Raw genomic sequence first — 12,607 nt, 5'->3', positions numbered from 1 at the left:
AGGATGATGGATTGCCGAAAAGCCGACTTTTTGCCCATCCATCATGGTTCAAACCGAAAAGTGCCCTTGCACGGGTGGGAGAGCTTATAAGAAAAGATTTAAGCTAATTGGAACTCTGTGGGTGGGAATAAAGAGTGAATTTTTGAAGAGGCATGAGTGGAGGAGAAGCATGCGTAGATGTGCTGGCCCCAGGCAGCTTAGTGCTTCAGTAAGTTGTTAGTTGTAGTTGTGCTGAACATTTTTGCTGAACAGATTGAATAGTAGTAGTGCTGAACAGAACAGTGCCGAACAAATTGAAATATATTGGTTGATTCTGATTTTGAACCAGTTCCAAAGTATATACAGTTTTTGAAATAGGCTATGTGCTTAACATGTTGGGGCTTGAATATCTAATTTGCAAAATTAGCCTCGTATCTAGATCTTAGGGGAGTTTGTGATGAGGTTAGAAGGGATTTATTAACACGGAGTTTATTGGATATAGGCCTTCCAACACGTTTTGTAGAAATATTAGTTCATCCTTATTTGTTAGTTAAGATGGTAGGAAGGGTTTGGAAATCTGTCTCTAGAGTTGTGGTGAGTAGACTTGGAATAAAGCAGGGGTGCACGGTTTCCCCAAGATTGTTTTCACTGTATCTGAATGATTTGTAGCAGAGGTTCTCAAACTGTGGTGCTCTTGCCCCTTGGGGGTACGCAGCAATTTTTAGGGGTTACGTGGCCGGTAAACAAAAAAAAAAAAATAAAACAACCTTTAACTCCAGGACTGGCAATTTTGTTTATATTTTAGCTATAGTTTACTTAGTTCTGGTAACTGAGAAGGGGTACATGAAATGCATTGTGGGTAAAAAGGGGTACAGTGTCTAAATAAGTTTGAGAACCACCGATTTAGAGGGTAAGTTTTAGTAAATCAAGATGTCAGTGGTACAGCTTAGTTTGTCGCGGTTTTTTACTCTAAAGTTTACTGATGACATTGTCCTATTGGCTGATTTAGCAAAAAACCAACAAAGGCTTTCGGACATTTTAGACGGATATCTACGAGAGAAAAAGTCAACACCTAATGTTAGCAAATCAGCGGTTTTAGTTCTTGGGGGAACTGAGAGGGGGGAGAAAGAGGAGTTTCGGTTAGAAATGGAAAATTTATCTTTTGTGGATGAGTTTAATTACTTCTATGTCTTTGAGATATTAAATTACAGAATCGGTTTTTAGAGACCAAGATTAGGTCGGTAATGGAGTATAGAGCAGAAGTTTGGGGGTTCGATAAGGGTGTTATATTAAAACGATTACAATTAAAGTATTATAGAACAATGGTATGTTTTAAGTGAGAGGTTTAATAGCTTAGTTATTAAACGTGATTTGGGAAATTTGTCATTAAGAAGTAGAAGGCCAGTAAAAATGGTTAAGTATTGGGAAAGAGGGGAATGCATGGAAAAGCATAGGTTAGTGACGGAAGCAGTTTTTTCAACTGAAAGTAAGGAGTAATTGGTGGAATCTATGTTAGACGGAAGAAGATTTTCGTGGATGGGACAGATTAAGGCAGTTTTGGATTCATGTGGAGTGTTGGGTAAATGGAATAGAGGGTATGGTAGGGATAGGCAAGTGGGAGAGGTGTCCAAACAGGTCTATTCTATTTTTGTCAATCAGGAAATTCAGAAGTGGGGGTGCCAGATCAGAACATCTAATATTTTTTTCGTTTGTATTCTAGGTTAAAAGAGGAATGGGGAGAGGAGGTATATTTTAAAGCTGGACTCCTCCTCTAGGCAGGATATTAAGTGGGCAAATTCTTATAGAGGTAATTTTATGCCACTTGGGGGAAGAAGAAGATATTTGAGAAGGGTCAGAATAAAGAGTGGTCCTTGCAGTTCCCTGATGTGTGAAGAGTAGAAGGAAAATTCATTGCATTTTCTGTGGAGGAGTGAAGCGTTAACGGTCAGAAACGGAGAGAAAAGGACATTTTTGGAGTGAATGAGGTGGATGAGCCTTAGGTGGAAAAATTGCTGGGGAATGGGTATTTTATTAGTATTAAGAATCTGGCACGGTTTATTCATGTGGGTATAAACTATCCTGAGGGTGTTATGTGATGGCTTTGTTTGTTTGTATTAGCCTAGTGTTTTTAATGGTTTTCTGTGCTTTAATCGTTTTGGCCAAAAGTTTAAATTGAATCCTAACTGGATTTGTATGTTGTTCATTGTATTTATATGTTTTTTTTTTGTGGCCATGGCCCTTCGGAGTTTAATATCAAATATACAATAGTATATTATCATTAGGCACCAAACATGGTGAAAATCAAAAAGGATTTTGTAAAATATGCTTTGTGTGTTTTGATTTAGAAAAGTCATATCGCAATATGAATTATCCTTAATACTTAACATTTAACCCCGGTTCTATGACTTAATTATCGATTTAGAGCACCAACTGAAAGATGCATTACTGCTGCAACACTGCCGGTGAAAATCCTTCAGATGACATCAATGGTTTAGGGATTAGATGAATTAGAATAAGAGATAAAAAAAAAAATCAGAAGAAGCTTGCATATTTTCCTTGTAGATTCAAAATATTAAAAGTTTGCAAAGATTGCCATAGACACCTCGATTATATTGTATTCAATTTTGAAGAAAACGAGAAAATCTGACTAAGCTGACTTTTAAACAATTTCGCTGTAGTATCCCGCCTTCAAAAGCAGTTTCGCACAAATGCAGCTCAAGTTCATATAAAATAATTCTAATATCTCTTCTGATGGCTGCTGTACAAACAGCTATTTTTAAGGTAAAGAGCAAAAAATTTAGTTGCTCTTTCAATGTTTGCCTTTCTTTTAGGTCCTAGTGAAGAAACCTACCCAAGTCTGTCAGGATTATTGGACCACGAACCAAATTTAGAATTCGATGATTCAGAATGGCAAGCAGAAAATGTTGCAGAAGGTTCTTTCCTCAATACTACTATTTGATATTATTATATAAAATAAAAGTCCTGACTAAGAAAAAAAAATAATTCTAAAATTTATTTTGTTAAATAAATCGTGGAAACTATCAGGGAAAACCTTCTAGTGGTTCTTGAATGTCAGTTGTTTTCGCATATATTTAAATAGTTCTGATAAAAAATGCAGCTTTTACAAACGGAAATTTTGCTGTTTCCAATTTCTTTTTTTATATTTTTAATATAATTAGTTAGCAAGCATACATGCTAAAAACGCAGAAAGATAACGAGAAAAGGACAAAAACCGCACATAATTAGACAAAGCTAGGAATTATCTAGAAGTAGACCCCCCTTCCCAATTAAAATTATACTGGTCATAAAAACTAATCCTTAATACTGAGGTAAATCTTTTTAAGTTAGATTGGCAATATTTCTGTTCGGAAATTTCCTAACACTATCTGGCATAGTGTTCCAGACCCCTGGACCCAGATGCTTTGAACAAAAAACCAGATCCTACTTCACGGTACTATGAAACTGTGGAGCTAGACTATTTTTGTGAGTTGTATTATAGTCGCAAAACTCAGGATTCGGAACGAGAAAATCGGAAAAATGACTTGATTGCATCCCATTCAAATATTGAAAGCAACACTTGGCAATTGCGGAAATCCAGGAGTCGTTTCACATTCATAGCACAATTTTTAGAAAACTTAGTTTAAATTTTAGTTAAACGAAGATCAAAATTACTTAGTAAATTCGTTTTAAAGGTGTTTAAAGATTTGAAAAAAGTCGAAAAATTCGATGCCCAAACAGAGATGAATTAAAATAAATGAGAGTGAATAACCGAAGAATATAGGATTTTAACTAAACATTTGGGGAAATAATACTTTTTTTGGATGGTACAGCAATGTCTTTACAGGATTTTAACAATAATTTCCCAAAAAGCTTTCAAATTCTTATGAATAAAAATAACCAAATATTTTGAATCAATTGCCTAATTTATAAATTTAATGTTTGAGCTTACAATGTAACTACACTTGTAAGTATTAATGGTTTGATAATTGCTACCATAGCGTTCGAAAACAATATTGGGGCCACTATTTAAAAGAGAAAGCGGTTGTCGCTCTTCGGCACTATTAATTTTTGAATGATGTCCCGCACTTGAAGAAACTTGAGGATTTAGATGACATTTTTTAGAAAAGATTACCATGCTAAAATGGTTTGAAACCTTGTTTTTTTCGCGATTCTGAAGTAACTTCCAGGACTTTGCCGTCTAACTTTGCGACTGTATTTGTCATTACATGTGCTTTTAATGTTTTTTTTTAAAACGTCGTCTAGTTCTCATAGCGTTGTTTTTGTATTTGAGCCAAAGAGTGAGAAGATTTTTGACGAGAAAATGGCGTCATTTAAGCTGCCCTACTGAAATTGTTTTTATCATCCTCCTATTTGTGGTGATTAAGTGTCTTTTTTAGAAGATTCTGAAGGATGAAATGTACGCACTCTACTTCTGACTACTTCCTGACCGTGTACTAGTCACGAATCTAAGATAAAGATTTTTATAAGCAATTAAAGTTATGGTCCATTCAGGTTTAAGCTGGATTTTCCTTGAATTGTTAGACTTGTCTGCTTCTATTGGCAGAGTACCTTTTAGGCTGCTTTATTGCTGAAGTAAAAATCCTTTAACACGTTTAATGAAAAAATTTGTAACGAAGAAAAAACGATGATAGCTCCTGCCAATGAAAAAAGAATGATATTCAGATATTTCAGTCCGGAACTCCAATCAACCGTCGTTAGTGCAGAAAAAGAAATAATAAATAAAAAGTACAAACGAAAGTCCTCAGAACAAAGTAAAACAAAACAAATACTAAATGAAAAGAAGCCTTCTCGAAGAATCGGTCAATGGGTAACTGAGTAAAAGCACCAGGCATTGAATGTCTATTCAAACAGGGTAGATCATTTAATGTAAAGCTTTGTGGAACGCTAATCACTTACCATGTATAGTATTATCAGATAATTGTAATGAAATAGAAGTTTGTGAATAAAAATTAAATGAAGGATCGAAATTACTAAGTTCATTATAAATGGGGCTTAGATATTTCTCCGGTACCAAACAGTTTGTGGTAACAAACTGTAAGTAAGGAGCGACTCAGTCCAATAGTAACCGAAACTCTTAAAAAAAGGAATTTGGATAATAAATAATGCATCAAAAGAATTTACTTTTTATGGTGATTCCGAATATGTAAAATTAATTAAATTTAACGTTACCCGTAGCAGCCAAGAGCCTGAGAAAATTTGCCTGATTTTCGAAAAAAGGGGGAAACACCCCAGAAAGTCAAGAGGTCTTAATGAAAATCACAGCATTAGATTCAGCATGTCAGAGAACCATACTTTAGAGGTTTCAAATTCCTACCTACAAAATTGTGAACTTTTGTATTTTTTGTTAGAAGGAAGGTCACGGATGCGTGTTTATTTGTTGTTGTCTTTTTCCCAGGGGTGATTATTTCGAACCAATGTTCATAGAAGATGGAGAAAATCCTTATTCGAAAGGAAATTGGAAGTTCTGGTGCCCTTTTTAAGTTAGCAGAACCGGTCAGAAATGAAAAAAAAGTTTCTTCTACTGAAAGTAAGGAGTAGGCTAATATTAAAACTTAAAACGAACAGGAACTATTCCGCGTATGAGGGGGGTTGCACCGTCCTTCCTTATCAATCGCAATTTACGCTTGTTTGACTTTATGTCCCAATTTTTCAACAATGACTCCTGAAACACAAGGGCCGTTGGATCTGAATGATAATTATTTTTAAAGAGCTTTATGACTTGGGTAAATAGCAAGGACTGGGGAAGGGTCTGCCCCCCTCATATAGCGAACTAAATATATTCGTTTTAACTTTTAATATTTCTCCTTATTTCCTGTTGAAAAAAACTTGTTTTTGTTAATCTCTATTAAGGGCGACTTTTTGTGTATTAAAAACACTTGTTTTTCATAAAAACCTTTTTCTAAGAAACTAGAGAGCTGAATTAAACCGAGGATAAACAAAAATAAAATCAAGTAGTTTTTTAAGCATAAAACGGCCATAAATTCTTATCAATTAATGAATGAAACTCAAAGCGAGCAGAAATTACAATAAATAACTAAGTTAAACTCAAAACCAGCAGAAACTACCACAAAGAGAAGTAGGGCTAACGCCCCTTGTGCCTTCTAAAGAAAAAGAAAGTAATTTGCAATTTACTGAAAATAATTTTTATTTTGAGCTGTTTGTTTTTATTTCTCATAACATCAAAAAATTGTCATAATAACAAAGATTACCAAAAAGAACAGATGAATGTGGATTGACAGTTTAATATGTGCTGATTTTCTTTCCTGAAAGTTTCTTTATGAAAGTTGTAAAAGTGAAAACGTTTAAAACTTATTTTATTTTCAGTGAAGTCCATAGTGCGTTCTGGTCTTTAGAAGGCACAAGGGGCGTTACCCCTACTCCTCTTTGTGGTATTTCCTGCTCATTTTAAGTTTGATTTGGTTATTTTATTGTAATTTCTGCTCGATTTGGGTTTCTTTCGTTTACTGACTGTGATTTATGGTCATTTTACGCTTAGAAAATTACTTGAATTTATGTTCATTTTTGGTTTAGTGTAGCTCTCTACTTTTCTTTGAAAAATATCTTATATGAAAAAATTTTTTGTAATTAACTTCTGTTCGTTTTTAATACACATAGTCTTTTTAATTGGTTAAAAAAAAGAATATTTTAAAGTTATAGGTTTTTCCCTTTCAAGAATCCAGATTTTAGCTAATTATTTTTATGCTGGACAAAATTTTGCAACAATTTTGAAGCTGATTTTAGCTGATTGATAACTTTGGATGCACATAGTTTATTTTAATCTAGTTCCATTGTCCACTCGACATGCCCTGACAGTTTTAACTAAATACCCTTAGCCGTTCCTGGGATATCGCAGGTAAGCCCTTTAGACAGAAGAGCTTGCATATAATGTCTTTTGATTTATTTTACATTTCTAAAACATACCCAAAAGTTTCAAGGTAATACCCATAGTCATTTATGGGATAATGTGCAGCTTTTGACAATCTGGTTACACATAGTTTGCTTTGATTTAATTTTATATCTTCCTTAACTTTCCATGAAATTTTCAACTTAATACTCTATTCTATTCGTGAGATATTGCATCTGCACCACTTTGACAAGGTGGATCCACTTAAACTCTTTTGATTTGGCTTAGTAGTAGTAGCAGTAGTAGTATTAGTGGTAATAGTAGCAGTATTAGTGGTAGTTGTAGTTGTAGTGGCTGTAGTACTTGTAGTTGCTGTATTAGCAGCAGTTGCTGTAGTATTAGTAGAAGTAGAAGTATTCGCAGTAATTATGGTAGTAGCAGCAGTAGTAGTTGCAGTTACTAGTGGTCACAGTCGCATGTAGTCGCAGTACTAAATAGTCGTAGTGTCAGCCACAAGTTATCGCAGTCACTGTCACTTTGTCAAGTAGTCACAGTCGCAAGTAGGTGCAGATGTAAGTAATTATTGTAATTGCAGTCTCGTGTAGCCGCAATCACAGTTCCAAGTAGTCACCGTAGAAAGTAGTTGGAGTTGCAGTTGGTAGTAGCTAGAATCGTAATCAGTCTTAATCGCAAGTATTCGTAGTCTGAAAGAGTCATATATGCAAGCAGTAGCAGATTGTCGCAGTTTCAGTCATAAATTGTCGCAGTAGCAGCAGTAATGTTGGCAATAGTAGTTGCGGTAGCCTTATTTAATACCGTTAGTGGTTCTTTAGATATTGCTGATACGTCCTTTTGACAATCTGCATGCATAAAGTGCGTTTTAATTTAGTTCAGCATACACGCAACGTCCCCTGAAAGTTTCACCCTAATGCCCTTAGCCGTTCTCGAGATATTGCAGATACCCCCTTTTAATAACCATGTTTAGTTAAGCATGCCCCTCGGTACGCCCTGAAAGGTTCAACTTAATACCTTGGGCCGCTCCTAAGGTATCTGAAATACGCCCGTATGACAAACTTAAATGTATATAGTTTCCTTTGGTCAAGTGCAACATCCTCAGTAAGATGCTCTGAAAGTTCCAACCTAACACACCTAGCTTTTCCTGGGATATAACACGTTCACCCTTTCGACATTATGGATACACATAGTACCTTTTGATTTAGTTTTCTATCCCCTCAACGTTCCCTGAAAAACAAAACCATAAATCCTATGTTGTTCCTGAGGCATTGAATCTATGCCATTTTTAAAACCTAGATGCACTATTAATGTTTTGATCTACTTTAATAGTAGTAGCAGTGATAGTATTAGCCCTGAGAGTTCCAACTTCATACTCGCAGCCGTTCCTGAGGTATTTGCAGATACATGCTTTTGATAGCATGCATGCACATAGCGGCGTGTGATTTAGTTTTATATCAAACTAAATTTTCCCTGAAAGTTTACACTTAATATATTTTTCCGTTACTGTGATATTGGCTGTGTGTCATTTTGACAACGTGGCGGCTCTTAAAAACTTTTGATTCAGTTCCAGAGTAGTAACAGCAGTAAGAGCTGAAGTAGTAGTAGTAGTAACCCTGAAAGTTTCAAATTAATACCTTCAGCAGTTCCTGAAATATTGCTTATCCACCCTCTCCACATCCAGCATGCACCCAGTGCCTTTTCCGTTATTCTCACATGCCCCTCAACTTTCCCTGAAAGTTTCAACTTAATAACCTATTCGGTGCTTGAGATATTGCATCTATGCCATTTTGACAACCCGAACTCGCTCAAAACTTTTGATTTAGTCCGGTAGTAGTAGTAGTAGTAATGGTAGTAGTAGAAGTAATAGCAATTGTAGTTGTAATATTAGTAACCCTAAAAGTTTTAGCTTAATATTCTAAGGTCTTGCAGGGTTGTTGCTGATACTCCCTTTGGATAGCCCGCCTGTATACACCGTGTTTCGCTTTGGTCCAATATCTTCCTCAAAATTTTCTGAAAGTTTCAGCTTAATAGTTTACGCTGTTCTTGAGATATTGCAGATGCCCCCTTTTGACAACCTGCTTGCACATGCTGCGTTTTGATTGTACCCACCACCTTCACCATTCCCTGAAAATTTTACCTTAATACCTTTAGTCCTAGCAATAGCAACTGTTGTAGTAGGATCAGTGGGAGTAGTAGTAGTGGTACTAGTAGTAGTTGCAGTATTAGAATTCACATAGTGGCTTTTGGTTAGTTCAACATCCTCTCAACATGTCCTGATTTGTCTATTTTATTTCTATCGCTCTTGCCCCATGTACGTCATTGAATGTACAATTTCAGAAGATGTCTAGATTGATCGCATAATAGTAGGACCATTCATAAAACTAAATGCTGATCAGGATAGCCACTTAGATTTGCATATCTCAACTTGAATTTACTGAGGTTTAGCGAGTGTAAACCACTTGCTTAGCACTCTCTTGGATTTTGACAGAGCATATCAGTAGAAGGAAAATAGGTTTAGTATATGTATAGTATCATCACCAAAATCAATGCCTGTTATTGATTTTGGATGTTGATCACTATGTTGATGAATTTTCTAGTTTTTCTAGTTTTCAGGTTTCTAGTTTTACCGCCAAAGTACTTGATTTGTATTTAAATTTCTGCTTTAGAATTACGGAGATTCTATGTAGCAAATTGGGAGGATAATGTTTTTTTTTACCACCCTAGACAGGTTCAAAGGTAAACATGTTTTACCTTGTTTGAATCTGAGTCATGCAAGCGTTTTCAGTCTGTATTATTATAGATATAAAGTAGGCTTTCAGCCCCTCCAAAACCCTCTGGTCCATCCAACCGTGAACGTTTTAGGAGAAAATTAGACATATTGCACCTTGTTTGAACTGGATTTTTTCGATGTATCTACTGATATTAAAATTCCGTTTTTTAGAGGTTCGGTAAATTTTTAAAATTCGTATGTATCCAGACTTTGTCGACACCCTGTATAATGATATTCATACTTTCCTCCTTTTAAACACATTTCTTCCAGATACATAGAAAACTAATTGACGAATTATTTGAAACCCTCATTGCAAACCTTACGAAGAGCCAGTTATCCTTCTGAGGGTCTTATAAGGAGTGCTTTGTGCAGAGAATTTCTTAGAAGGAGCTTTTCCCGATGCCAAGACTAGGCATCCCAGCGCCATTTATCATCTTTGGTATCCTAGCAGACTTCTTATAATTCTCACACATCGGGTCTTAATTATAGCACCTTCCAACTTTATGGGGTAGCAACTTAGAAAAAAGGCAATATTGCGTTAAATATTCTTGTTTAAGGCGCGTTTTATGTCACTCACATAAATCTCTGCTAAGTCTATTCACCACCCTAATGAAAATTAATTTATTTTTAGGGTTTTTCGGTACTGTTTTACTTAATATTACACATCGCTATAGACTGTATCAAGGAAACTAGTCAAACGGGAGGGACAGATACCCGGTTATAATGGTTTATGAAACAAATTTGGGCTATATATTTGCACATTAGGGGTGGGGGGATGTTGGTTAAAGCATAGCATATACTAAAGACGTATAACATATATTAAATACATAACCTAACCTAGGTACCTCCCCCCCTCTAAACTCCAAAAAACAACAGTTTAAATATTGTAAATTCAATGAGAAACCAAGCTTTGCGATCAATTTAGATAGCAATGACCCGCTTTACGGGTCTCCACGTCTGCATTGCTATAGAGTCTATAGCGGTGTGTACCATTAAGTAAAACAGTACCGGTTTTTCTCGGCAATTCTTTTTTTTTAGGTTTTCATGTACCCCTAGTTTAGTTCTTTTGGTCGCTCTTGTCCCCTGGACATGTTTCAAGGATGTCATATCTATTTTCTTTGTTCGTTTTGTTTCTTTTTTGGTTAGTAACCATTAGGAGGACTCGAAACCCTAGAATCGCATCTCCCTTCTTTTGGAGAGCTCCAGCTAGTCGTTTCGTATGAACTTAGACCGCTAACCTTCAGCACCTAAAAGAGATACGAGAATCTTCTGTCTCTTGCTGCTCACCAGTGAGCAGGCTGGATCCTTGAAAGTAATTAAAAGAAAATTTATTTCATTGAAAGTTAAGAGTTAGATTGAAGCATAATATAAATAAGATTTTTCCTGAATATGAGAAGGGCTGCCACCCCGTATCACTTCTTTTTACATCAAAGTCTTCGTAGCGCTTTCTTCAAACTTTTTCAGAGTGTAAATAATGCAACATAAAATGTTTTATTTTTTGATTGCCTTTAAAAACATTTTAATTAAAATGTTACTGTTTGTTGTAAAGCAAATACGAAGAAACAAGCTGTCATTCATAAAGCTTTGTGATAATTCTCTTTTTAGATGTTTTTAAAACTATCTTCTTGGTGGTTTTACGCCAGTATTTAAATAAAAAAAAACAAGTTTTTTTAACTGAAAGTAAAGAGCGACATTGAAACTTAAAACGAACAGAAATTATTCTATATATGAAAGGGGATGTCCCCTCCTCAATGCCTCGCTCTTATGCTAAAGTTTTTTATTGTTTTGAAAAATAGAGTTGTGAGAAAGAGTCAAACTTTAGCGTTCACTTTTGATGGGTAGGACAACTTGACTAAGCTTATATATTTGAAATCAGCTTAAAAATCTGATTCTTTTGATGTATCTATTGATGTTAAAATTCCGTTTCTTAGAGTTTCAGTTACTATTGAGCCTGGTCGCTCCTTACTTACAGTTCGTTACCACGCACTGTTTGATACTGTCTCATAATTTTTTCTTGATAGCACTTAGGCCCTATTTGGGCTAAGACTGTTCTTTTGTGGCAAAATAGAGTAAATCGGCTCTTCGCTGTATGCTATCTTTTATTATTTTATCAAAGTAATAAAGGTTTAAATTTTCAGTAGAGTCTGCCCTTTCCCGATGTTCATCGACCATTAATTTTACACGGTTACCAGTAGAAAAATAAAGTAAATAGGCATCCATGAAATCCTTCAAGGGAAATTATAATTTGTTTTTGAAATTGGAGATTGAAAATTCCGCTTCAGGATTCTCGAGCATCTTATATTTCACGCCAATCTTTCATTAAGATTTTATACTGTTTTAGGGATGTTTCTTTCTTTGTGTTAAAGCACATCAAATTTTCATATGCTAATAAATTCTGATGAAAAAATTTTCCTTTGGGAACTGAGACTGCATTATTTATTTAGCTCTTAACATGTATCAAACAGTTCGTGGTAACGAACTCTAAGTAAGGAGCGACCCGGCTCAATGGTAACCGAAACTCTAGAAAACGGTATTTTGATACAAATAGATACATTAAAAGAATCAGATTTTAATGCTGATTTCAAATATATAAGTTTCATCAAGTTTAATCCTACCCATCAAAAGTTACGCGAAAATTTGAGAAAATTTGGCTGATTTTCGAAAAAATGGGGAAAGACCCCCTAAAAGTTATAGCAACTTAATGAAAATCACACCATCATATTCAGCGTATCAGAGAACCCTATTGCAGAGGTTTGAAGATCCTATCTGCATAAATGTGAAATTTTGTATTTTTTCCAGAAGAAAGGTCACGGGTGCGTGTTTATTTGTTTTTTTTTTCCAGGGGTGATCGTATCGACCCAGTGGTCCTAGAATATCGTGGGAGGGCTCATTGAAATGGAAACTAAAAGTTCTAGTGCCCTTTTTAAGTGACCAAAAAAATGGAGGGCAACTAGGCCCCCTCCCACGCTCATTTTTCC

At 35.4% G+C, this 12,607-nt stretch overlaps 1 protein-coding gene across 1 annotated transcript in view; it reads left to right on the top strand.

The window, feature by feature from the left end:
* LOC148955280 (rho GTPase-activating protein 1-like) overlaps positions 1 to 12,607 on the top strand; it is a 164,550-nt gene that overhangs the window by 21,184 nt on the left and 130,759 nt on the right. The window contains exon 2 of the mRNA XM_089101316.1: positions 2,811 to 2,912. Coding sequence (XP_088957442.1) covers positions 2,811 to 2,912 — 102 coding nt within the window. The remainder of the gene's footprint in view (positions 1 to 2,810; positions 2,913 to 12,607) is intronic.

Source organism: Artemia sp. Qi Xiang Cuo, chromosome 2 (assembly GCF_049724085.1).
Source record: "Artemia sp. Qi Xiang Cuo chromosome 2, ASM4972408v1, whole genome shotgun sequence".
NCBI classification, from domain to species: domain Eukaryota; kingdom Metazoa; phylum Arthropoda; class Branchiopoda; order Anostraca; family Artemiidae; genus Artemia; species Artemia sp. Qi Xiang Cuo.
Note: the sequence above shows the minus strand (reverse complement) of the source record. Positions and strands in the feature narration are given on the sequence as shown.